We start from the raw sequence: 26,887 nt of genomic DNA, 5'->3' as shown, positions 1-26,887 counted from the left end.
CCGGTTGCGTTTCAAAACTACAAATCCAACGGGAGAAAACATTTCTATTGTATTTTTCAGGCTTTAGAAGCATAGATCTTTATACATAGTAACTTTTATTTTAATTTCAGTTATTTATAACCCATTACTCCATTGGAGGAAGAGGAGGAAGAGGAAGAAGAGGAGGAGGAGGAGGAGGAGGAGGAGTTGTCGGTGGGACTGACGGCAGATGCCTTTGCAGCAGAGGACCAATGAGGTTGTGTGCGCGCGCGTGTGTGCGTGTGTACGTGAGAGTGTGTGCGGGGTGTTGCGGGACGAACTGCGGATGTCTCTCAGCGGCGACTTTGCGACGGATTTCATGAGTTTTGGTGCAGAAACGACCTGAATCACACTGCAGGGACTGAAACCTGGACCGGACGACTTGTGCACATGTGAATCTCGCCTGAACGGGGATGTAATCCAACAGCCTCTTTCTGATCCACACAGCTCGGATGTCCTGTACAGAATAACACACACTCGCACTCATACACACACACACACACACACACACACACACACACACACACACACACACACACACACACACACACCTTGGACAGAATGGAAAGCGGAGTGTTTCTGGCCTGTCTGGATCAGTTCATGCTGAGTCCACTCGTCACTTGGGTAAGTGATGCACAGCGGCCACATTCACCCTGAAAAATGAGCCTCAGGGTTCACGTCCTCCTTCTCGTTTAGGTGAAGACATTTGTCCCAGGTGATGGAGGGGTCCACCTGGATTTCTCTGAATTGCTGGATGGAGTCTTTTTGAATGACATCATGACTCAAATGTAAGTCACTTTATGTCCGTTTGCTTCTCTTTCCAATTGAGGTTGTGAGTCCAATCAGTGTCCAAATGGATGTTTACATCAGCCTCAAGTGGTGAAGAAGCTGCTCCAGACTTCTGTCATTTAGTTATGATGAATCATGACACTTACCGTACAACGTGTGTGTATGTCATGTCAACCATGGGACAAGATGTGTGTCCTGAAGCAGCTCCTGATACAGTCTCAAACGTCTGCTAACATTCTTATCCTGCCTGTAACAGTCCCGGCTTTGTCAGCCTGCAGTAATAAAGAAGAGCTTTGTAGTCTGCAGAATTCTTTAAATAGAGCTTCCTCATTTCTTACAGGTTGGGGTTTCTTTAAAATGCTATAATTAACATAACTGTTACAGATGGACGTCCAGTCTATACTGAGGGGCAGAAGTTTGAAGCAGAAGAGCTTACAAAGGGGCCAGATCTGACGAAAACATGAAGAGCATCATAAATACTGTCAAATGCTACTTAAGAGATTATGATCCGGTTGCCTTATGCCATGTGGGGGGTTACTGTCAGCCTTAACAAACACTGTGTAATCTTACATGCATGTTTCAACCTCATCTCAGAATAGAGCGACTCTTTAGACACTGATGGCGAAGTCCGAACTAAAAGTTGCTCAAATGTGAAAGAAGTGATGACCCAGAGCGCTGGAGGATAAAGCCGTCTAGCCATCCCGAGTCCACAGTGTCCATTCATCCCACTTATCCCCCGGGTCACAATAACCAGCTCCAAGCGCAAAACAAAGCAGCGCCGGAGGGAGGGGAAGAGGCGGGATAATCTCCTGGATTGAGAGACCCTCTGGGATTAGGGCCTGGTGTTTAGTGCCACAGGGACACAGATGGGAACAGCGTGCAGGGGGAGACAGACCAGGCCAAGCCAGGCCAGGCCAGGCCAGCATCAAGCACCTCAAACTCACGTGTGTCTCTTTCTCATCCAGGAAGTGGAGGTTTCTTTTCACCAAGGTGTTGAATACACTCAATATGTTAGTTCTGTGTGTGTCCGATTCCTCGTCTTAGTTGAATGTGACTTGTTTCAGAGCTGCACGGTCCAACAGATAATACTGTAACAGTGCAATCCTTCACTACAGCTGGCTGAAGCTAGCCGCCCAAGAATCCAGCTCAGGCATTTCTTCAGAGTGAAAAGCTTAATGCCTCCAACATTTGGCTCAGAACGTCTCCACTTTGAAAGGAGTGATCTCACCCAGGCCCAAGTTAGGAATGAATAGAAACTCCATGGATGTCTTCATGTTGATCCTCCGGCTTCCTCCAAAGAAGCAGAAACGGCAATTTAAAAAATCCCCTTTTTACCGTTTCTTGTACAGAAATCCTTCAGCCGCGCCTCAGAGTGCGAACAAAGTGAGCCGAGATCCGGGTCAGAGGATCCACAACTTAAACTTTCTCATCCAGCGAATCAAGACGTATTATCTGGTGAGTCTAAAATGCTCCCCCCCCCGTGTCCTCTGAAATGCTGTGTGTGTTTTAAGCTTTCGATCTGCAGGTATGAGTCTTGAGCTTGAGTTTGAATCCCAGTCGTAGCAGGAAGGCCATCCAGTGTGAAATCTCGCCAGATATATTCTGCCAAGTGTCCTGACCTGCTGCGGTGACCCTGTGATATTCCAAAACTAATACACACGATTGTAATCTGTGTCAACATCACATTATACACATTTATTTAGGATTTTCCATCTCTAATTCAGCTCCAGATCGTGCGCGCGCACACGTTGGATCACTTGTACGAGATGAACTAGTTCTTCCTGAGATTCGTGGCCTAAATATCAGCCATGTCAACATGTGTGTAATCAGCGCAGGAGCGAGGTTAGAGCTGCAGCGGAGCCACGGGAGCTTTGGACTGATTCACAGACACACGCCAGTAATGCAACCGTCTTTGATTTTCTCTCCATGTCAGAGTCATTTTAGATTTCACGTACAGTTTGTAGTCACGTTGTGTAGATCAGCGCAGTAAAGAAATACTGCCTCTTATCATCTGGTGAATGAGCTCCACCACAACAGCAGTGTTTCTACTGTTGCTGCTTTGCTGGAATCAAACACTTCAATTACTTTTAAATAGTCATGCGAAAACTGTAGAGTCACTTATTTAAAATTTGTCTTTGATAAAAATGATGGCTCCTAACGTTTTTGCCCTATATGATGTATATGGAGAACATTTCTTGAAATGCTGGTGTTGTTATTAAGTCTGTGAGAATACTTGACCACGCTGCTAGTCTAAAAAAAAACTAAAACAAACTGTTTTTATTTGAGATCAAACATTATATCTGTATCACATGTTTACACAATCAAGAGGACGAGTAACAAAAGCAATGCTCTCATTTCTGTGATTCATTTTTGTGTACTTTTATGTTGTTTTTTCATACCTTACAATTGACACCAGGTCTGCTACTTTTATTTTAAAACCATATGCTGCAACTAAATACGCCTAAAGTTTGAATGTATAATTAAACCGTTAGATTTGCATGTTTGTAGTCAATAAGTGTGTCCATTGATGGAATGAAAGAGTTCAACCGGTCGCGCTAAATTACCTGTAGAAGTGTGTGCATGTGGGTGCATGGAGGATTTGTAGTTCTTTTCACCAATAATACTTAAACCAAAAGGTACTTTCATTGAGGCTCAGCAAAGATTTTCAGATTAATTGTACAATAGATTTCATTTTCAGTCACAGATTAACCTCAATGGGAGTGGAGAACATGCAAACTCTCCACACTCAAACCTGAGACTGTTCACTTTCAATGCAAGTGCTCACAGTGTTCTACATGTACACCTGATGTGCACTGGATAACATGAAAAGAAGCATTTTTGTTATATCTGGTGCAGCTTATTTATTTCACACTGTCCTTGATAATAATAATACATGAAACAAAAAACTACAGTCGGGATGATTTGTCCTTTCAGGATCACCAGAGTCTGTATCAAACTGTTGAAATCCTTCCAGCAGAAGTTTAAATATTACATTTTCCTTTCATGGAGTTGTCCACTGGGATTAAAAATAAAACCAGGGGAGCATCAATTCCAGCTCCTGGAAAACATGAGAGGCAGTATTTTTTTGATACTGAAGTCTGAAAAGAACTTTGAAGCACACAGACGTCAACAAACAAACTGTATTTCTTCAAAACAGGCGACACTGTTGAGTAAAGGTTTTGAATGAGGAAAAAGACATGCAACTTCTGTCACTGTCCCCCACAAATCCTCTCTTCGCAAAGCTCATTAACATCCGCACATCCAAATGGATGAAGTCAGACTCTTGTAGTCTACAACGAGGCAGCGCCGCACAGTTCTGGAGGATTTCTCCCTTCCAACCAGGGAAACTGGCTCCCTCAGCCCCCACTTTCAGAGCTCTCGTCCATTTGTTGGCCGTGCTTCTATACATCCGTCGAAGCAGGTGCTATGTGCCGTCCATACATACGCCTTCGAGCTATTCAAACCATTTGGCTGGACTCCAAGAAGTGTCTCATTCTGTATCTCTTTTCCTTTTTTTCTCCTCCTCCCATCTCGTCCTTTTCCGTTCCTCTTTTCTTGTGTTCAGGATAATCTGAGACAATTGATCATGACCCCTTTGCCAAAAGTGTTGCTGCTTGGCAGGACTCCGTACTGTGGTGAGCTTTTCCAAAGCAACTTTTAGTGCTGTTCGTCTCAAGTTAGCATGTGGGGGGGAAAAAGGTGTGATATATTGCTGATGCTCACGAAGAACAGACACAATCCTTGTCAACATAAAAACACGTGTAATCTGCAGCGATGCTACACTGTCCTTGTTATTGCAAAACATTAAAGAGTCTCACAAGTCAATGTGGGAGCATTTAGTCCTCCGATGTGGCACCTAAAGCTGCAGTAGTTTCAGTATTTCCTTTCTGTTCTAATTCAATTGCACACTATCAGGCTGATAACCACACTGGCTTTTGATGGCACTGCTCTGGCAAGCGGTGACCCATATTCACTCTTCACTGGTTGACTCCATGCCAACAGACTTCGGTGAAGTTTTATCTGTTTTTAATTCTCCACAGAGCAAAGTCTGGATGAAATGAAGAAACTTCTGTTGTTACTGTTGGGATGTGCAGTCCAGGTAAATTCTGACACCTGATTCATATGTACACGGTAGTGTATAGAGTGATATTTGATTAAATTTGCATGTATTTTTCTGTGTTTGCAGTGTGAGAAGAAAGAAGAATACATCGAGAGAATCCAGACACTCGACTTTGACACAAAAGCTGCGATAGCCGCACACATTCAGGAGGTATTTGACCTTGTGTGCCGTGAACAGCAGCTGCAAGTCAAAGTAAATCCATATTTGTTTTGGTTATGTTGAGTCATTGTTTCCCTGTCTCGCTTCATGTCGATCAGTTGACCCACAGTCAGGAGAATGTGCTGGACCTCCAGTGGCTGGAGTCCAACGAGGTGCATCCAGATGAGATGGAGGCAGTGGCCAGAAACATGGCCGCACACCTCCAACACCTGCTGGACCAGAGAGACGCTCACCTGGAGGTACAGATCAAACTCAACACAAAAAAACAAACAAACATTTCTTTTGTTTAAGTGTCATTTCTAACCTGCAGTATTTTCCTCTGTGTGCAGACTATAGCAGAGCTGATGCAGGAAAAGGAAGGCGTCGGCAGCTTGCTCAGCAGCCCCTCCAGTCCACAGCCAGCCAGCTACTCTCCCAGCATGCAACAGCAGCAGGTCGGGACACAGCAACACTTGGCAGTGGAGCTGGCTGACTCCAAAGCAAAAATCCGAAGACTTAGACAAGAGGTGTAAGTATATGCAGAAAACATCAGCAAGAAGGCATGAAAGCTTCCCGGAGAAAAATAATACATCTTATTTCTAAGTGACTTTCAGGACACTCAAGGTCACTGGACTTCATCGAAATGTTAAAAGATGGGTAAAAAGAAAAAAAACACACACACATAGTAACGTTAATAATAATTAATTATATATTGAATATACTAAAAGACAGGTTTTAATGAGGGATTTAAAAGTGTCCAGAGATTTCATGAGTAAAATCTTATTCTAAACAAATGAATGCATGACATACCTTTTTTTTTATTGGTATACCAATGCAAAGCAAACTGTCTGAGATTCAAATATCCACCTTTATTTATCCACGTCAATGAGTGACGTGGATAAATCCCAGCTGAGAAACTACATAAATCAGGGTGCATTTTGTACAGACAACCACACAAAGTCACACATTATTGTCACATTAGTGTCACATATCATAATTTGGACTGTGGAAGAAAGCTGGATTACCAGATAACTGAGTCACAGTTTTCCTCAGTGTGAAGCCACAGAGTTAAACCTGAAGAACACAGCAGGAATGAAGGGCTTGGTTCAGTTTAAGCTCTTGATATTATCATTATTGTATTTATCCTTTCTGGAACATGCAAAAAAAATGAATAGACATCACAATCTCTTTTTCAAGAAAGACCTGACAGAAAGGAACCAATTTACTTTTATAATTCCTCTGCTTCACTTTCATTTTTAACGAAAAAATTGTTGATATTACTGTGTTGTGAAATGTGCATTTATCAAAACAGAACACCATCTTCCGAATGAAATGACCTTTTCTTTCTTATATGCAATGTATTAATACATGGTATTTATTCTGCTTGTTTAAAGTGAAATATGGCAAATAGTTAAGAGTTTAAGACTGCGAGAGCAGAAAAAGTGTTTTCATGACAGATTTCAATTAATGTAGTCTGAGAGTTGGGGGGGGGGGGTTCTTCTTTTTTTTTTACAGTCAATGATTATCAGTAAAACGTTGTAAAGTTTCTATTCATGCTGGTGGTTGGTAAAGAGGTGGCTCTTCCCCCTCCGGAGCTGCCAGTAGAGAGTGAATGAGAAGCAGAGTGAGCCAGTGAGGGGATACTACAGGATCAGAGATGCCCCAGGGAGTTTGGCCCATATTACTGCCTGCTTGGCAGGTCCCATGGCTGTGCACCACCACTGACCCACATTGCATGTATTTTTGCAAATACCACACACACACACACACACACACTCGCACAATCACTTACACACACACTAACTGTGGTCTGATTGAGGTCTCTGTTCCTTCTCCTCAAGTTATCAAACACAATCTTGCATGAAACCAAAAAGCAGATCGTGATTCGACACTTTTGAATAGCTCAGACCTTTCAGACCTTTACATTCAATGATGTGCGCCGTTAGTTTGAACTATGCAACTTTCAGCAACGCGAGTGACGAGGGCATGCGTTAACTCTTGAAATGTGGTAACACTAACCTCAATGCCCGCTCGTCTGACCTCAGAGAGGAGAAGAGCGAGCAGATGCTGGACTGCAGACATGAGCTGGAGAACATGCAGGCGGAGCTGAAGAGGATCCAGCACGAGGTTCGAACTCAGATAAGACGAAGCATGAAGTGACGCTCACAGTCACCTCTTGATCTCACTGCAGCTCACACCGGTTCATAGAAGATGCACCTCTGCTGTGGAGCCATACTCAAACCTCCGACATTGACTTCGACACACGACTAAAGCTCTGGTGGATTTGTCTAAATAGGCGATCTCAGTTTGTAAAAGCGTGTTTAAGCCTTGTAGCATAGACGGTTGCATGAATGAGCATGATGCATCGCTGTCCAGTAACCTAATGTGTGGTAGACTTGGAGTTTTGTTTGGTGACAATAGAACAAGTTACTGAAAATGAGTACTGTTGTGGAGTTACTTTAGATTTGGAAAGATAACTTCCACTGTCTCTTTGATTTAGGATGTTTTAATAATGTGCATGTCGCTCTATTATTGAACAGAAACAAATGAAACAAGCTCAGTGAAAATGTAGTAATTGTGACCACATCTTTCATTTATTTTAATGATCATCACAAGTGCGTTAAGCCCAAGAGTAGTGTGATTACAGACACGCGTTACTTTATAACGTGACGTTTCCCACGCTGCTTAAAGGTTGTTACAAACTAATGTGATGTGTTATACTCAAACGAGGGACGTCTGTGACTGCCAAACTAAAGTAAGTTCATGTATTTTACCTCAACCTTTGAAAACTGTCTGGTTCTGCAGCAGCCTCATGCACAACAACCGCTCATTGACTGAATCACATTGTGGATTTATCAAAGCATTTTTGGATTTAATTACCTTCAAAGCCTTCAAAGAGAATTGAGCTGTATACAAAACAATGTACTTAAAGACCCCAACATGCTCACCAACTGTCGAAACCTGCAGAGTTCATAAATTAGGTGGGGATTCTTGAAGATTCCCAGTTAAAGATTGCAGATCTGTACTTCACTTAAGTGGCCTCTGTCTGCACTTTCACCAGAACTCGCAGCTACTCGTGGACGCCCGCGCAGCTCGTACGTATCGTGATGAGCTAGACGCCTTGAGAGAGAGAGCCATCAAGGCAGACAAGCTGGAAAGTGAAGTGGGACGCTACAGGGACCAACTGCACAAGATGGAGTTCTACAAGGCCAAAGTGGAGGTGGATGCACTTAAGATACTTCTTCAGAGACTTCACTTTTAGATACATTTCGTATGCATTTTGATGACTATTGAAGTAATACTGTGTTGATACAATTACCACACAATAGAAATAGACTTGAATTCATGATTAGCATAATTAATAAGAGCTTTATTCAATGTCAATTCTGAAAGATGAAGATGAATACAGATGAAACAAATATCATGCATTGCTGTTTTTTTTCATGTGTTTTTTGCCTCAGGAACTGAAGGAAGATAACAGGGTACTTCAAGAGACCAAAGAGGTGTTGGAGGATCAGCTGGAAGGCTGGAGGGGTCGATCAGATAAAGTCCATCAGCTGGAGAAACACAATCTGCTGCTGAAAGCTCAAGTTCATGATCTGGAGCAGGTCAGACCTGCACAGATAACCCCCACAAATGACAGCAGTCACCTTCAGAGTGTCTGAAGTCCCTTTTAAATATGAATAAACATAGTCACACGATGTACAGTGTTTTCATGTTTGTGAGGATTTTTCTGTTTCAGGAGAGGGAGGCAGATAGGAGGCGCATAGAGGAGCTGCAAGAGGAGAACCTGAGCTTGTGTTTGGCACAGAGGAGGAGCATGGAGGAGTCCCAACATCTGGGCTGGGAGTTAGAGCAGCTCGCCAAAACCTCAGAAACCTCACAGGGTAGGAGCCATGTTAATGAGCGTAAGGAGGGCAGATAAACAGAAGACGTTTTGAAATGTAAATTGATGCATGCATGATTGCTGCCGTCTCCTTGATAGTTTATCTACTTGAAAGAGCCACAGAGTGGTGTTTATAAAGATAGCCTCTCTTTTAATGCTGCTTTCACACATCCAGGGAAGTCATCCTGTTTGATGCAGCTCTCTGGGTCAAGATTGTGCCAAACAACATAATGCTGTTTATATAAATAGGCACAATGTGCTAATACATAATTTTTCCATCATTCGTGGCACTTTCCTGACATTCTAAATGTGACTTTCAGATGTGTTATGTCACATTAAGAATGTTAGGAATGTGCAGCGAATGACGGAAAAATACTATTCCCAACGCATTGTGCCTATGTAAACGCGGCAAAATAACATGCTGATAAGTTATAAGTTTGTCAAAAACCTTGCTGCCATCCCTGGACTGAAAGTTGAATGTGATCCTGTTTCTCTCAAGGCCAACAGACTCTGAGTGAGGAGGTCAGCGAAAGGACGCGGAGTCGGATGCTGAAGCTGGAGAAGGAGAACCAAAGCCTCCTCAGGACCATGGAGATGCTCAGAGCTGCTTCTCTGAACAACAACACTCAGACCAAACACAACCACCAGTTGGTGTGTAGCACCAACCACTGTACCTCAACGGACGAGTCCCTGCTGTTGCAGACCTCTTGCTCAGATTTGGATACAGCAACACAGCAGATGCTGAACGGAGATTTAAACTGCAACCGGCAGCTCCTCGCAGACGCGCTGGACGGAGTCCAGAGTGAGATCCTCCTCACAGACAGTCCAGACCTGCACATCCAGGAGAAAGGACAGCTGGAGGATGGACGCAGCGGAGATCATTTCAAAGAGATGATATCAGATCTGGAGGTCTTGGAAAACAATCACAATAGGCTTCACTGTTTTGTTGAGTCACGTGATCCTTCCCCCAGCTCTCAGAACAGCAGTCCTGGCCGCGGCAGCATCTTCACAGGTCTGCCAGCACGGCCGTCTTATGCCAGCAAACACACACAGCGACTTGAGGCCAAGTGCAGGGCCCTGGACACAGTTAACCAGCACCTACAGACCTCCCTTGACAACACTGGTAGGCTCTGAACACCAAAGTAAAAATGTCAATACAGAGTGCTGCCATGAACTAGTTATTCAGATCAGCTGTTTGTGTTCAGAGCGAAAGGTTCACCGTCTGGAGGCCGAGGTTCAGGAGCTGGAAGCAGAGAACCAAACTCTGCAGGCCACCTTAGAGAAACTTCGGATCTCTGCAAGACGTCTGGAGCAGCTGGAGATGGAGAAGCAGAGCCTGGAGCACGAAACCACCGCCCTGGAGAGAGATAAGAGGCAGCTGGAGAAGGAGAACCGACGACTCCGCCAGCAGGTAGGTCGGCTTGTTCAGATGTCAACGATATTGCATGCGGAGGACTTACGTTTCTTTCCAGTGAAAAGACTACTGTTCCACTTTGCTGTGATCTCCTCCGTTTCAGGCAGAAATCCAAGAGGCCAACCTCGACAGCAGCAACGTCTGCATGGCCAGCTTGGAGCGGGAGATGCGGTTTCTCGTGAAGGAGACGGAGGGGTTGAGAGAAACTGCTGAGAGGGTCAAAGGCCTGGAGAGAGACAACAGAGAGCTCGCCAAGCAAGCTGCTATTGATCAGAGGACTCTGGCGACCCTCAGAGAGGTGAGGAGCGACTGAAGGAATAATGTGACGGATGTGAGTGGTGGTAATATCGGTTGGTGGAATGAACATGGATGAAACCCTGAAAAGGGCATTAGTCGAAGACTTTACACTTGGAACAAAGTGGCACCGCCACTCCCTCCCAAGCCTTGTCGCTAGTTTATATGTATTCAGTGTAACTGGGGTATTTCATCCATCTTCAGGAGCTGGTGAGTGAGAAGCTGAAGACCCAGCAGAGAGACAATGAACTGGAGAGCCTGGCTCATGAACTGGAGATGAAGGTCCTGGACCAGGAGAATACACAGCAGACTGACGAAGAGACGGCAGATAATAGGTGCACACATTTTGTTTTTATATTTCTCGCTCCACACTTCAATCATTGAACTGTTTCAGTTTGACTTTTTTTTTTTTTTTTGTCAGCAGCAGGTTCAGGATGCTCGAATCAGAGCTGGAGTCATCACTTAAAAAGTCTCTGCAGATTAAAGATGAAAAGATGGTCGCTCTGGAAGTGCGTCTTCAGGAATCCTCCTCTCTGAACCAGCAGCTTCGCCAGGAGCTGAAGACTGTACGTCACATCACAAAGTCCAGCTCGGCTTGTATGTTGTTTTCCATAAACCCAAGTGTTTGACTCAACTGTAACACACAGGTCAAACTCAACTATGAGGCTTTGCAGCAAAGGCAGGAGGAGGAGTGGACAACGTCGAGCTCCACACCGCCTGTAGAGACCGGCAAGGCCATGAGCGAATGGCTGCGAGAAAGCCAAGAGGCGACCAAGGAACTGCTGAAGCTCAAAGATCGCCTCATCGAAGTGGAGAGAAACGTAAGATCCCCATTGATGTACAGCAGGACATTTCAAATGCAGCACATACAAATACACTTGGGAGCGTTTTAAAGCACTACAAATATGAACTGGAGCTTTATTTCAATTTTGCTTGACCTGGTATTTTAGTCACACCCGGGCCTCATTTTCAAAGATAGACTTGTACTTATTATAAATATAATAAGTTTCATAATGAAAACAATCCCACTAATGCGTCGTGTCTTTGCAATGTGTTCGCAAAAGTTATGTTGATGGGATCTATTCATCCTTCCATCTTTTATACCACTTCATCCAACGTACGGGTCACCAGCAGCTGGAGCCACACCCAGCTGACTATGAGAGACGTCACAAGATGTTCAAACCTGAGTTTGAATTCAAATAAATGTTATTCATATGGCACCATTACAACAGTTACTTCAAGGCACTTTTACAGAGGACAGCCCAATAATTCTACATGAGCAAGCAGAGGAGACGGTCAGGTCGGGGTGGGGAATGTCAGGAGTGATTCAAACAAGGAGTGCTCTGCACAGAAAGTCTGCCAATGGACTTAAACTGGGATATTTTCACTGTGAGGCAAGAGTGCAAACCACGACAGCACTGTGCCGCCTGACAGAAGAACTGGTGTTCTGACAATATAATAGAATTTGTTCTATAAGTAACAATAGCTGGATGTTTATAACCTCTATTCCCCTCTTCCCTCCTCTCCTGTCCCCTCTCCTCCTCTCTTCTGCAGAATGCGACACTGGAGGCAGAGCGTCAGGCGATGCAGATCCATCTGAAACAGCTGGAGAGTCAGTGTGACAGCCAGCAGGCTCAGGTCCTGGCTCTGCAGAGGCAGGCTGCCTCGCTGCAGGAGAACAACACAGCCCTGCAGACACACAACGCCAACCTTCAGGTGCCATCCCAATACCACACTAATGCCTCGAAAAAAGAGCTGTGTGAAGAAGAGCCTGTGAAACACACACACAGACTTCTAATGCTGCTCCATCTCCATGGCCTCCCGCTCCAGGTGGAAAAGTCCACGCTGAATTCCCAGAGTGCCTCACTCATGGCCCAGAATGCTCAGCTGCAGCAGCAACAGTCTGGGACCGAGAGTGAGCGGGACAGCGCCGTGCGTGACCGTGAGGACATGCGGGGCGCTCACGAGCAGCTGTTACGGGACCATGAGCGGCTGGCGGTTCTACACGAACGGCAGGCAATGGAGTACGAGGCCCTGATGGGCAAACACGGCTGTTTGAAGAACGCCCACCGCACGCTGGAGCTGGAGCATCGCACACTGCAGGACAGGTGAGAGAGAGGTCAGAGGAAGAAACAACAAGGAAAGACACAGAGGTTAAACTGATCCCTTATGCCACATTTAGATACAACAGCGTGCTGCAAAAACGGGACAAGCTGGAGGACCTGGAGAAAGCCCTGAAGGAGGAGCAGATGAGGATGGCTCTGGAGAAAGAGCAGCACCGCACGGCTGCCGCCGAGTGTGGCCGGCTCCGCGACGAGAAGGACTGGTGAGAAAACACAGCGTTCACACACTCACACTGGATCACATGCTGTGTGACAAGCTTTGACAAGGAGCATTTAAAAAAGATTAATGGCTGGACCGGTGTTCAGGCTGAACCAGACCTACCGCCAGCTTCTCAATGACAACGAGGCGCTGACCGCAGATCACAAGCAGCTCAAGAGCCAGCTGAACGAAGCCAAGCTGGAGCACACCTGGCTGGAGGCCGACTTCTCCAAACTCAAAAAGGAGTTCCAGCAGCTGGACATCGCCTCCACCAAACTCAGCAACCAGTGTGAGGTATGAACGCTTTGCTTTTACTATGAGAACATCACACATTTGATTTACTTCTCTGCCCACTTTATCGGTGTTTACACTAGATATATCCACATGTACATGCAGTGAGTCTACGTGTGTGCGTGTTGTTTAGCTGCTGGGCCAGTTAAAAGGAAACCTGGAGGAAGAAAACCGCCACCTGCTCACCCAGATCGAGACCTTGATGATGCAGAACAGGACTTTATTGGAGCAGACGATGGAAAGTAAAGATCTGTTTCACGTTGAAGAGCGGCAGTACATGTAAGCACATAAAGCCACCGACACGCCACCATAATGACGCTTCAAAGACGATTTCATCATTTTTCACAAGATGCATCGTAGTGGAAATCTAGTAGGTGGTCCGATTTGGATCTTCTGTCTTCTAATGTGTTTGCTTTTGTGTGTTTAGAGACAAACTTAATGATTTGAGGAGGCAGAAGGAGAAGCTGGAGGAAAAGATAATGGATCAGTACAAGTTTTATGAGCCCTCGCCTCCTCGTCGGTGAGTCCATATTAGCGACTCGACTATTTCTTCCTCTGAAAGCTCCTCACTGTTCACCTGCTACTCACTTTTTTCATGGCAGCCAGTTTTTGACTTCAACTCAGAGTGCATTTTGATTTATTTATACAATTTATTACTATTAAACTCAACTGTGTGTTTTGGGGATTCGAAGTAATCTTTCAACATGAGTAATTCTTTTTCCAAAATGGTCTGTGCTTCGGAATTCTTATTTTAACGATGTTATTTATTTTGTGGATTTATTTTGAGGATGTAGAAAGATGGGAGAAATCTAGTATTTACATGTAAGCATGACGTCCTCCATGTCAGAGAAGAAGTCCCAATATTTATGTTTTAATGTATGATAGCGCTACTATTCATTTATGAATAAGCATACGTAGATATAGAGACGCTTGTGAAAAGGACTTTGTTAAAAGAAAAAGAACAGAAGCAGGAAATATGTAAATATGTAAATACTAACCATTATTGATGTCACTTGGTTACGTCCTGCAGTTTCAGTGTTGATTGTTTACAATTCACTGCTTTGAGTTTTTTCTCTGTAACTCTTAAATGTCCTCACAGAGTTTAAACAAGGAACGAGACAGTTTTGATCGTGCAAGTAAAATGTGATTAGAAAGATAAATACTCATCTGAAGTCCACATATCTGAGAAATCTACTAAATACAAGCAAAGTACAGAAACTTTGATTTTTTTGTATGAAATAATTTGTTTACAATATCATACAGCATGTGGTCAGTATACAAGTTGTAAGCAATGATAAATGCTGATGGGGCATAGTGTTAATGTTTTTAGCTCTCATCTCATACCGAGAATCGTCAAATGGGTCTCACGGTCACAATGCCTAAGTGTCGCCAGCCATACTAACTATATTTCTCTAGTATTTGGTTATTTGAGCGATTCTCCTCAGCTTTTTATTTTGTCATCACATGCAGACCTAAAAATGAGTGATTGTAACACTGAAGCTCCTGCCTCACCTCTCACCAGCCTCCCCCTCCATGCGTGTCATTTCGTTTGAATATCTGCTCCTCCACAGACGTGGGAACTGGATAACACTGAAGCTGAAAAAGCTGATGAAATCCAACAGCCGTGAGCTCGGGCCTGAACGCCCACCCACCCCCACGCACTCGGGCGGCGCGGAGCCTCACCTCCTCTGTCACGACGGCAGCTCCTTCGTCAGCTCGGACGGCTCCAGGGGCTCGGCCTCCACCGCAGCAGGTGAAGCCGTCTCACCGCAGCGTAACAGCAGTGAGTATGTCTTCGTCACGTTCAACCGATTGCTGTCGTCGTCGGAGCCAGGGCACACAGGTCAGCCAGGAGAGTGTGTGTGTGAGGTTCAGCTGAAAGTCAGTGTCCAGGGAGGCAGACCCATCATCACCGCAGTGTCTTCAGCACTTCAAGGAGAATCAGCCCAAATTTGATAAACTGCCCTTTTTATTTTTGAAAGATGTTATTAAACATGTGTTTTAACACTGTTTCTAGTTGCATGATTGGTTATCTGTCACACACAGCATGCCCACAAACCTTTAAATTATTTAATTGAAGGATTTAACATCAGTGAAACATGTTTTCTTGGGATTTTGGTGAATCAGACATTACAGTGTCACGCGTGAGGATAAACTCAGTGTGTTCAGAATCCAGCGTCCGTGTCAAATCCAAGTGGCATTTCTTGTTTTGCATGAAGTGTTTGAAGTTTCCTCGACCATCCTCAGTATGTCTTCCTTTTGTCTTTATCTTGTCTTTCTGTTTGTCTATGCCTCCCATCTCCCTTGGCCCTCTTCCCTCCCCTTGTCTTTTCCCGCCCCAACAAACACCCCCCCCCCCCCCCCCCCCCCCCCCCCCCGTTCTCCGGCCACGTGGTCTGACTCACTCCATGTTAAAAAGTCCCTCTGAAAATGTTTCCCCGTATGAGGAACAGGCTGAAGGACAGAGACAAAGTCAAGTCCCTCTTCCGTCGTTCCATGTGTAAGAAAGCCTGTGGTCCGGTGTCTGCTCTCGTCTTGACTTGTGCTTTGCGCCTTTCTATGACAATGCAAGCATAACGCTGCTTTTAACAGGGTTGATTGATGTCAGCAAGGTGTCTTAACTACAGCTTAGCGGCATGTCAATTCATGCCAGCCTCATTTCACCCTATTAACTTACAGTGAGTTATCACGGATTTAAGCATCTGCATCACTAATTTATTTTTTACAAACTTGGTATGTTAAACAAATTCATCTACTGCTGCATGAGAGACAATACTGACACTAGACAAGTTTACTCTTTATAATCCTGGTAATATAATAGAATTGGATATTATTGAAAGGAGCTGCACAAAATATACCAAATTTGTGATGTTTTCATCCACTGTACATTCATCCTATGCAACAGAGTGTTTAATTATAGAATAAAAACATGGTTAGTCATGGTTATTTTACAAAAACAGTGAATAATAAATAATAACTATTTGATTGTACTGTCATTATGGTCCAGTCACAGCTGGCGTAAATTAGGGGCACGAATAATCTGAAATTCTGGAGCTTGTATCACGAATCATATAATCGCATTATCATGCAGCCTTAGTATAGAATAGTGTTCATTTTCACTGTTTGAACAGCAAAATATTAATATTGCAGCTTACCGCTGGCAGTGCAGATTTATGGAATCGTATATATATATATACATGGTGCTGGGGATTGTTACTTCTCTGGGGGCAAAGGGGGTAGAAGCTGTTTGTTCCTGTACCTATTTTTCTTGGAAAACTACAGAATTCGAGCATAATATAATATTTTATCTGAGGCCACAGGCCAGTCATATGTGTTTCCACCTTGTCCACTATGGGATGAAAGGGATCATAATCTCCATGACCATCTCACCTGCCCATCCCTTTCCCCCATCCATATCCCACTTCTCCCATTCCTTCATCCAACAATGTAGCCTTGAGCAGCTTATCCTTTCCCTCGGCCCCATTTGAGGCGAACCGATGGGCTAACAGCTCAGAACAGCTGGAAGGATCAGAGGCCGATGTGGACACAGGCAGGACTGACCCACTGACCTCATCTCCTACCACCTCCATCTTGTCCATCCTCCACCATCATCATCCCACCACTCTGCCATCTGGCCACCTCAGCACCACCACTGACACCACTACAGATCCATCTGAGCTCTGGGTGACAGGTACAGGCAATAGCATCCAATAACATCTGCTCTGTTTGACTTCATAGCTCACAAAGTGTACAAGTAGAACAATTCTGGCAGTTTCAGGTGCTTTTCGCATGTAGACTTGGAAGCTAAAAGTGTTAAAATTTTGTAAATCACGAGTGATTTCTCATTTTATGTCCTATAGACAAAGACTCGAATGATGGCCGGGTGCCATCCGGATTTGAAGACAATGACGAGCTGCAGAATCACGGTAAAACCTTCTGGATTCAGAGGATTCAGCAAGCATAGTCGTACAGATGTATAACCAGCTCAGGAATTAGAGTAAATCCATCAAACTGCAATCATGACCTTGTTTCATTTTAATCTCCTTCCTGTTCACCAAAGACAACAACCGTTTTAGGATTGCTTGACTCTGCTGCTCCCTGTTGGCCATTAAGAGTATTCTGCTGCTGACAGATGTTTTCAAGAATCGTATGTTATCTTTTCAGGGCTAGACGGTGTCCAGAGTCGAGCCCAAAGCGAGAGCAGCGGCGAGTTCAGCCTGAGTCTTGAGAATGAACCGTGGTCGAATGGCAGCAGCCCAGTGCAGCATCCCCCATCCCGCCGCTCCTCCTCGTCCTACCCGCCCCCCAGTGATACCTCCACCCCCCAACACAACACAAAGCAGGCGCAGAAGGAGAAAGCCTCGACCATACCCGCTCATAACAGTCACAATTCAGATGTCCAGTCCACGACCAAACAGAAAGATCCCGTGTCCCAGGAGTTTTGGTTTACGAGGAGCACGAGGAGCATCCGGAGGGGGTCGAGACTAAAAGTGACGCGTCGCTCATCAGATTCTGCAGGAACGGCCAAAATTAACCCGGAGCTGAATGAGATGAATTCAAAACTGAGTGCTTGTAAAGCTGAAACTGCCCGTGCCGCTGCATACTCGCCAATCACAGTCCTCTATGTGCAAGGAAAGTCCTCGTCGATGTCAGGCTGCCTCAACTGCTTCTCCACACCTCTGGAGAAAGAGTGCCGACTCAGGGGCTTCAAGTCCCCCAAAAGTTTGCCCCGTGCAAGCAGTGTGATCTCTACAGCAGAGGGCTCATCCCGACGCACCAGTGTCAGCAGCGACTGCAAGGTAGCGGTCCAAAAAGACCCACTTCCTGTCCAGGTTTTAGAGGACAAAGAAACCCCAGATGAAAAGAGTCAACAACCAGAGACAGATGTGAAGAAAAGTGAGCCTGAGCTTATTCCTCCTGTCAAACCTCCAAGAGATCCATCTGTTGTTGTTCCCGCCGACCTCCCCAAATCTCCTGTGCAGGAGTCACTGTTTGGCTCCTCGTTCAGCTTCAACTCTGTCTTCTCAAACACCATCTTCAGTGATTCTGTCATCACTGCCACAGCTAATCTGGATGCGCTTGATGCCAGCCAGAGTTATCTCTGTCCAGATTTAGATGAAAACTTTCCCCTCGAGACACCAGAATCCACTGAAAACACTCCACAGACACAAGTCGGTGTGGAGAACGAGCAGAGTCAAGCTGAAGAGCAAGAAAGGAACAAGACGCTCACGATTGCTTGAAAGAAGACTCAGTTTGTCCGGTCCACGCCGTGTGAGGGGGCTCAAGCCCACGTCATCATTATTCTGATTCAACGAGACAGGCAAACTAAAGACCAAATAAAACCCATCACAAATTCATCACAGGGTGATGAAAACAGAGAAAAATGGTAGCAAAGAGGCAGTTTATGGTCCCCAGCTGACCTACCAAACATGTCTTTAGATTGTATGATGAAGCTGGACTGTGTCACCTTGTGTTGAATCAGGCAAATCTGAAATATAAAGGCTTCCAGGACAGTTTTCATCACAGCAACTCAAGCACACACTTTAAGTCTTTGCGTCTATTCATTAATCTTCTTTAACCATTTCATCAAAGATAAGGTACACCTCGAAAAGGTCCCAAAAAAATCACACGCACACACACATTTACATTTACAGATTATTTAAAATCACCAATTTACCAGTTACTCCCCAGAGGCCCAGTCAGAACATGTAAACTTCACAGAGAAAAGCTTTGTTTTGAGGCAGATTTCAACCAGAAACATTCATGCTGTGAGGTCATTGTGCCAATAAGGATCAGTCAAATCATAAATACGACGGCTGTCAACTTCATGAAACTCAACCAAGCACACATGAATGTGTACATTTAAAAGGTGAGCTCGTTTTACACAATATTCAAGTCCTTTTTGCACACTGCTTAAAACCTTGAACCTGAACCCAGGAATTCTAAGTATCATCTTCACATGATTTAGTCCTAAATGTATTCAGGTGCTTCCTTTTATGAGGAATCAAGTCAGTGCAATTTGTGTGTATGCTCTTTGTGGCACAACAGATTTAAACCTTGGTTTCAATTTAATTCAGTTTTATTTGTATAGCACCAAATATAACAGTTATTTCAGGGCACGTTTACAGAGAAAGCCCCAACAATTCCACATCAGCAAGTATAAGACAAGAAACCTGCAGAACCAGGCTCAGAGGTGGTGAATATCTGCTGTTCCTGTTTTCCACGCTCAAGGTTGAAACTTAACCCTTTTGGGCCACTCACATCTTTATTGTTCACGCAAAATTCCCCTAATGGCATTTTAAAAAATAGAAATCTTTGCCTATAAATAATTACACTGTGTTTATGTGTCTGACGTGTTTACTTTTTTCTGTGCCACCGTGACAATCCTGTGATATGTGTATTTGTTAAAATATCATTTATCTATTGTCTTTATTTATATAATTCTGTTACTAACGCAAAACATTTAAGTTATTACTTTCTTTGTCCATATGTTGGGAATATATGTACATTTTGTAAAGCGGTGAACCTGAATGCTATTTTTCCCAGAAATAAAACCAACCTGTGTGAAATGTGTGTTTTTAGTCTTGTCATCCTTTTATAACGGAGCGGCTTGTGCCCGCCCTCCTATGCTCCCATTGGCTGTGCGGGTGAGTCACGTGGGGGAGATGCGGAAATGGACCATTTTGAGTGAAAAACAAAACATCGTGGGTGGAGTGGGATCAGTCAGATCGAGTCGGATCTAATCTAGCGTTACAGACCTGCCGGAGTGGATCGACTCGGTTGGATCTAACGTGATACGAACCCGCTGGAGTGGCTTCGTAAGCTCTGGTTTGGCACGATGCTGTGCGCCGCCGCCGCGGAGAGGAACAAGGAGCCGATCCTGGCAGTGCTTCGGGATACCGTGAACCCGGGGAGACCCCTGCATGCCCTGGAGATCTCCTCCGGGACCGGGCAGCATGTCACCCACTTCGCCCAGGCCCTGCGCAACGTCATGTGGCAGCCGTCCGAGTACGACCGCCAGTCGCTGGCCAGGTAAACACGCTCATTTCACCTTATATAATCTGTTCAGGTGTAATCCAGATCCATCACTCATTTCCCTTATGAAACAGGTGCAGTAGATGCTTTGTTCTGTGGGTCTAACATTGTCACTATTTTCCATCATCATCCTGGAATTGACACCAGGAAAATATGTCGTTTACAGGGTAATACGGGTTTTTATAAGTGTGTAATTATTTCAACGTAGAACAATATAAAGGTGCATCCCACCATCACTCCTCTCGGCGTCACTCATGCCAATACAAGTGCATCGCTCTGCTGATCGGCTGTGTTTTGCTGGAGAGCTCCTGCAATAACAATCACGTCTTTTGTTTCTATTCTCAGTATAGAAGCGTACAGAGCTCACTACCAGCTCCACAATGTGATGCCCGCCATCCACCTGGATGCTTCTCTGCCCCATCAGTACTGGGGGGGGATCCAGCCCGAGAGCCTCGACCTGGTGCTCAACATCAACATGATTCACATCTCTCCTTTTGCATGTACAGAGGTAGGACTGCTGCTGTTTTCTTTTTCTTTTTGTCTTCTTAGATGCGGGCCTGCTCTGGTTGGTTTTATATAACCCAAGAACCAAAGGTCCTGCCTGAACTGAATTAGCAGCTGGTAAAGTGGGCTACTTAAAAGAAACCTTTTTAAGGTCATCACTAAATGTGTACAAAGGAAAATAATATTTTAACCTCAGGGTGTTGTTGATGGATATGTATATAACTAGGTACTTTAAAATCTTTATATAGACACATCATTACACTTTGGTTACATAATCAAATCATTTGAAAAGTGGTATAAAACTGACCAGAATCACACATATTTTATCATGCGTTTCACTTAAAAAATTATTATTATTTTCCTCTGATACAATGTCTGTCCATCCATCTACCATACCGCTTTATCCTGTTTAAAATCGCAGGGTGCCAGATTCAATCCCAGCTCACTATGGGGGAAGGCAGGACACACACTGGACAGGTCACCAGTCTGTCACAGGACACACACACGGAGACAGACAACCACACACACTCACATTCACATCCTGGGCAATTTAGGATCACCGGTTAACCTCACATGCATGTTTTTAGCCGGAGGAAGCCCACGCACACACGCAGGGAGAACATGCGAAAGCGCCAAGCAGCACCATGCGGCCTAAAGACTATGTTGTTATTGTAAGATTTTCCAAAAACTAATCTTAATCACCCAACTCTTTTTTTTTCCCCCCTTTATCTTAATATCTCCCTCAATGTACCACTGTTGGTTTGCCTGCAAGGAAAACAAGAATAAAGCAGTGGTTCAAAGTGTGGCTCGGGCCTCAATAAGGTGGCGCCAGAGAGCAGGATTTATTTTCTCTTGAATTTTCTGAGAAGAAATTGCTGATAAAAGGAAGTAAGTGAAGGGTAAAACTGGCCATTGTTTTGTGAAAACACGCATTTCCATTCCTAAATTTGCTTTGAGCATCATGAAGAGAGATTAAAATTATAACAAGCTTTTTTGCAAATACATATTAAGACGTATATTATACTTTTCAATTAGACTAAACTAAATTGCCTGTAGATTCCAACAGCCTTTAAAAATTACAGTATATCCCATAATGTGCATAGGGGGTGGAAAATGGGGTTTAATCTCTGCAGGGGGCTAATCCCAGACATGGAAAAACTCCTGGGTTAAAGTCACAAACCTAAAACGTGCAGATTATATGAGATTACATGATCCACTGTGACAAAAGAGGCAACTGAAATGGCAAAATCTGCAGAAATTAAACACACACACACACACAGTACAATCCAAAGTTTTTAAAAGACAAAATCATGACAAACAGACCAATTTATTATTATTTCATCCACACGTTAATTATGTGTTGACTCAAGAGGGAAGAAAATCAGATAATGGAGCAATGAGCAGAAAGTAAAAAATATTGATTCCATTAAAACACAAGTCTGAACATCTTCACATTTTTGTACACTAAATATGGAGTACATTTAATTATATAACAAAATTAGAAATGTTACACGTTTACTTGTTGCAGATACACACTTTTGCTTCTAATAGATTATAATCTGTCAACATGTCATGCATCAAAGTGTATGACTTGTATTAAGGCAGATGGTGTGTGGTTGAACTTCAAAGTTCTGCCTGACACGTGCCACCATTGTCAGATAAAAAAATTTCAGATTTTAAAATACACCTGTTTTCCATATTTTGGTCCATTCTGCTGATGAACTACCTAAAATCAAAAACCACAGCCTTATTATGGTTATTACAAAATATATGATGTTCATATTTTGGGATCCATGCACTTTTCTGTGTGTCTTCTGTTAAAAGCCCCTATTCTGGGGGTGTTAAACATAAAGCTCTCAATAGGCTCCAATCCACCACGTTTTAATTATGAAGGTGATTTTGGCTCTGTTTTTCCAGTCCGGCCCACTCGAGATGAAATTATGTTGAATGTGGAACCGGAACTAGAATATGTCTGACACACCTGCCCAATTTTACTGTTCAGACCATTTCTGAGACGTGACAACAGGATATTTTTCTCACTTCATCCATTTTACACATGAAGAAAAGAGGAAATTCCTCTCAGAAATGAGTTGGTACAGGCAGAATAAGAAAAATCACAAACAAGAACATCTGCTCTCATATTACTTCATCCATGGGATTATTTCCCCTTTCAATTTTGACCTAGTTTAGCTTTCACTTGTGCCCATCTTTAGGTTACGTAAAGTGGAAATAATGCAGTTTATATGCATCCAGTGTATGTACACAGCGGCCCTTTAGATTAATAACTCCTGAGATAATGACTGGAAGCACTGCCCCTTTACTGCCTCAGGTTATTCCAGCTATAAAAAAAAAAAAAAAGACCCGAGTCTTCTCCTTCTGCCACTCAGCCTGCACTGCCTTCCATGCTTTCGCCCTGAAGACGTTGCCGTTTTCTTGCAGGGTTTATTCAAAGGAGCCGGAGCCGTGCTGAAGCCACAAGGTCTTCTGTTGACATACGGGGTGAGCGACAATAAAACATTTCAACAGCATAAACACACAAATCACGTGACGCTATAAAGCCTAACATGATGTTGTGTCGCTCCTCTCAGCCGTATGCAGTGAACGGTCAGATCACTCCTCAGAGTAACATCGAGTTCGACTACAGTCTTCGGCAGAGGTGCGGGGCTTTGGATTTTATTATCCTCTGTTAAACCAAATGTTCCGGCTTCATCTAAACATTAGATTTTTTTTATCTTCCAGGAATCCAGAATGGGGTCTCAGGGATATCTCGCTCCTCCACACTTTGGCACAAAGAAATGGTTTATACCTGGAAAAAATGGTACGCGGCTTGGTGTGAAGGAAAACTACAAAAACTGTATAACCGTTGGTTTACAATCTTTGTTTTTTTATCTTGCAATGTTATCTTTTCTAGGTGGACATGCCAGCAAACAACAAATGCCTTCTGTTCAGAAAGGAGAGTTTGGTGTGACGTGTGGCTTCACGTCTCTTTTCTGGACTCGGAGGAGTCGAAGCGCCTTAACTAACACTTGACGCTCAGATACGTTGCCAAATTTTCCAGACCTGTAAATGAATTGTGTTCTCTCCATATTGTGTTCCACCCATCTGTTTGACACACTCTAATCTATGACACAGTATAATCTTCTGTATTGCACATTTGAGTAAAAAATAATTAAAGCTTGCAGATAAGTTGCCTATGTACTATATTTACCTGACAGGACCCTATTCATTTTTCTATTTTTTAGCTGCAAAGACTAACTTCGAAGAAGTGCTTTTAGAGGAAATACACAATACATTAGTTTGAAAAACTTACATGAAACAGAACAATTCCTATGTATATATCAAATAAAGCCAAAACAAGTAATATTAGGTTTAAAATAGACAAGTATTTTGTTTGCATCACAAGCTAGCAATTTTGGCAATGTGAAAAATTCAAACTATTCTTTCTTTAAACGTGCACGATACATGTAATAGGTATTCATATTTAAACTTCTTGATAAAAATGGGCTCACAACACATGTGGAGAGGAGGACAATCGTGTTGGAATGAATACTTCCTGTGATGCTTATAACTTAATGAATATGTGATTTTCATCATGTTGTGTTTTGATCTTAAGAGGAATTAAATTGTTTCCTTCTCAGCTCTGGTGTTTGTCATTTTGAAAGCGATGCGACTTTCACGCCACCGCGCAGGTCTTTTTCCTCAGGACGTCACGCAGCTTCTTGAGCCTCCGCTCCGTGATGGCTCGGACGTAGCTGTCGGACTGAATGATGGCCATGCCGTCGTGCACCACGCCCATCACCAGCAGAGGGTTTTCCTCCATGGTGACGTTGGGGCAGGGGCAGCTCCAGTCGATCTTGGCGATGGTCACCTCCAGGTGTTTGGTGTTGAAGAAGGTCAAGCCCATCTTTTCGTCTCTCAGCACCTCTTCCAAGCTGAAACGGGCCAAGCCAGAGTCCAGGTCCTCCACCAGCTCCGTCAGCCGGCCCACTATAGCGAAATCACTACGGCACAAGCTGGGAACCATTTTACCCTTCACTCTGCAAGTCTTACACGGCTTCCTCTTGGGCTGCGGGCAGTTGGCCTCGCACTCCTTTTTGGTGAGAAAGCTGTTGGCGTTGCCGTGGCAGCCACCGTAGGCGAAGGCCTGGCACTGTTTCATCACCAAGTTCCAGGCCCAACGGGCCTCCCAAGACTTGCAGGGGCCCTGCACGGCAGGCAGGAAGCAGATCCCCATCCCCTCCCTCTGACAGGAGGCCTTGCACTCCTCGTAAGTCTCAAAGCGGTTGCGGCTGTCGTCACATCCGCCGTTGCTGAAGGTTATGCAGGAGCCCAGCTTGCTGTCGTAGTACCAGTCGACGTGGCGCTCTCCGCTGCACACCCGCAGGTCCACCTCAGCCAGGCAGTCTGCTGGTGAGAACGGCCGCCCCATGGGCATCTCGGGGTCATCGGAGAAGTCGTCATCGGACCTGCGGATGACGGACAGCGGATAATCTGCACGAAGAACTCCCACTGAATTCCGCGCAACACAGGTGTAGATGCCTGTGTCCCACACCTGGGCGTTGTAGATGACCAGCTGTCCAATGTTGGTGATGACCACGTTGCCATACATCTGGTCCGGTCTCATGACCAGCCGTTCACGCCGGTCGCTCTGCTTTTCCCATGTCACGTCGGGCCTGGGGACGCCGATGACATCGCAGTGGAAGCTGACTGTACCTCCGACATAGATGGACTGGTGGTGAGGGTTGGAGTACAGTGTGGGAGCCATGGGGTCCTCCTGGGAGGACGTCGGGGATGGGTTCGCCGTCGTGTCTTGAGGCAGAGGACTGGTGTGAGGCCCGGCGAGGTAGAAGCGACAGGGGACCACAGTTAAAGTCACCCCCCGGATGCAGGCTTCAGCGTCCATGTAGCAGCGGTTGAAATACGTGAGACCATCAGACGCACAGGTGAAGTTGGGCTCCTTCTCGCAGCGGTCCTGGCACTTGCAGATGGGCTGTCCGTCCCAGATGTCACAGGTCGCTCCCTGCTGACTGCAGATAAAGCCCTCACAGGTTGCCGTGGAGGCGGAGGCTTCATCTGCCTTCTCTCCGTGTGGCCGAGCAGGAGTGCCATCAGAGAAACGAGCAGCAACACAACTGTTGAGGCCACACACATTGGTGCAGCATTTCTCAAAGTCAGCACAGTCCTACACACAGAATATGCAGCAGGGATGAGTATTTCTGTTAAAAGTCTAAACACAAAAAGTGAAATATATGATTTCTAACACTGGTGCTCATATCGGATTAGATGATCTCACCTCATCGACGTTGCATTCCCTCTCGCAGGTGCTTTGCGCATCAACCCAGAGATTGGAGTTTAGTTTGTTTGGACAAAATCCGTCATGTTTAACTTTGGTTTCCGTCACGCTTGAACACAAAGACAGTCGGAGTGAATCGCAAAACACAAGTATCAACAAATACACACGTGCCCATCCTGGAAGTCTTTTTGAGCCGGGGGCGTTACGCCAACTAGTGTCCTTTGTTCGTCTCTCATCCAGGAGTTTGAGGGGAATTTCATACATGGTTGCTTTTTTGCATGGGTCGCCCAGCAAATATTTCCATTCCTCATTTGACTCTCGAGAAAACTAAGATGGTTGTGATCGATTGCCAATTGCGTCCGTCTGTTCTGCGCGTAAACAAGATCGGTTTGCTGCGCGCAAAGACGAAAGTAGTATCAAAAAACAACAGCAGACATGTGGTGAATCAAATAAATCCCGGTCCTGTGTGAAGGGACGCAGTGGTGATGCATGAAAACTTCGTCTTGGTGATGAAAAATGCATGCAACAATTAGCCAGTCCGCCTCCCCGAGCTGCGAAATAAGCGAACCAAACTGCACAATGAGAGCGAAAGACGCAACATCAGCCTTTCAGAGTGTGAATGGAGGTGGAGAGGGCAGCCCCTCTGACCGCCCCCGTGCTCGTCCAGTGTCTGAAACTTTTATGAAGCAGTGCCATGCACCAAGCAACTGGACAAACATTGTAAAAACATCAAAGAAAACATGCAAGCTGTCTTAACAACCGTGCGCACGGAGCTACGCGTTC

The 26,887-nt window shown here is 44.7% G+C and overlaps 3 protein-coding genes across 4 annotated transcripts; 2 read left to right on the top strand and 1 right to left on the bottom strand.

Moving 5' to 3' along the window:
• Positions 1 to 579: 579 nt before the first annotated feature.
• Positions 580 to 19,839, top strand: LOC308109361 (girdin-like; the record flags this gene model as incomplete). The annotated part of the gene is made up of 29 exons (XM_080462872.1): positions 580 to 642; positions 715 to 806; positions 2,157 to 2,262; positions 4,373 to 4,442; positions 4,848 to 4,906; positions 4,994 to 5,077; positions 5,185 to 5,325; positions 5,416 to 5,594; positions 7,111 to 7,192; positions 8,127 to 8,285; positions 8,527 to 8,673; positions 8,808 to 8,952; positions 9,451 to 10,074; positions 10,157 to 10,362; positions 10,469 to 10,663; positions 10,864 to 10,994; positions 11,084 to 11,225; positions 11,307 to 11,480; positions 12,214 to 12,375; positions 12,490 to 12,767; positions 12,842 to 12,985; positions 13,089 to 13,275; positions 13,406 to 13,551; positions 13,700 to 13,792; positions 14,844 to 15,055; positions 15,692 to 15,772; positions 16,724 to 16,963; positions 17,133 to 17,198; positions 17,437 to 19,839. 29 exons carry the CDS (start codon positions 580 to 582, stop codon positions 18,510 to 18,512), a joined length of 5,484 nt encoding a protein of 1,827 aa, XP_080318998.1. The 3' UTR covers positions 18,513 to 19,839.
• A 92-nt stretch (positions 19,840 to 19,931) lies between these two features.
• Positions 19,932 to 24,448, top strand: mettl26 (methyltransferase like 26). 2 transcript variants are annotated; one of them, XM_080462868.1, is made up of 6 exons: positions 19,932 to 20,304; positions 20,653 to 20,815; positions 23,251 to 23,310; positions 23,400 to 23,467; positions 23,551 to 23,629; positions 23,723 to 24,448. In XM_080462868.1, exons 1-6 carry the CDS (start codon positions 20,111 to 20,113, stop codon positions 23,777 to 23,779), a joined length of 621 nt encoding a protein of 206 aa, XP_080318994.1. In that variant the 5' UTR covers positions 19,932 to 20,110; the 3' UTR covers positions 23,780 to 24,448. The 2 variants fall into 2 exon arrangements, with proteins under 2 accessions (XP_080318994.1, XP_080318995.1); XM_080462869.1 differs by having other exon boundaries at positions 20,061 to 20,304; positions 20,658 to 20,815.
• Positions 24,449 to 24,484: 36 nt separating this feature from the next.
• wfikkn1 (WAP, follistatin/kazal, immunoglobulin, kunitz and netrin domain containing 1) lies at positions 24,485 to 26,368 on the bottom strand (the record flags this gene model as incomplete). Its single annotated transcript, XM_080463586.1, has 2 exons — positions 24,485 to 25,993; positions 26,105 to 26,368. The coding sequence occupies 2 exons, from the start codon at positions 26,366 to 26,368 to the stop codon at positions 24,485 to 24,487; spliced, it is 1,773 nt and encodes a 590-aa protein (XP_080319712.1).
• Positions 26,369 to 26,887: the final 519 nt, after the last annotated feature.

Source organism: Lipophrys pholis, assembly GCF_963383615.2.
Source record: "Lipophrys pholis genome assembly, chromosome: 5".
Lineage (NCBI taxonomy): Eukaryota > Metazoa > Chordata > Actinopteri > Blenniiformes > Blenniidae > Lipophrys > Lipophrys pholis.
The sequence above is the reverse complement of the archived record's forward strand: the minus strand, read 5'-3'. Positions and strand labels throughout refer to the sequence as shown.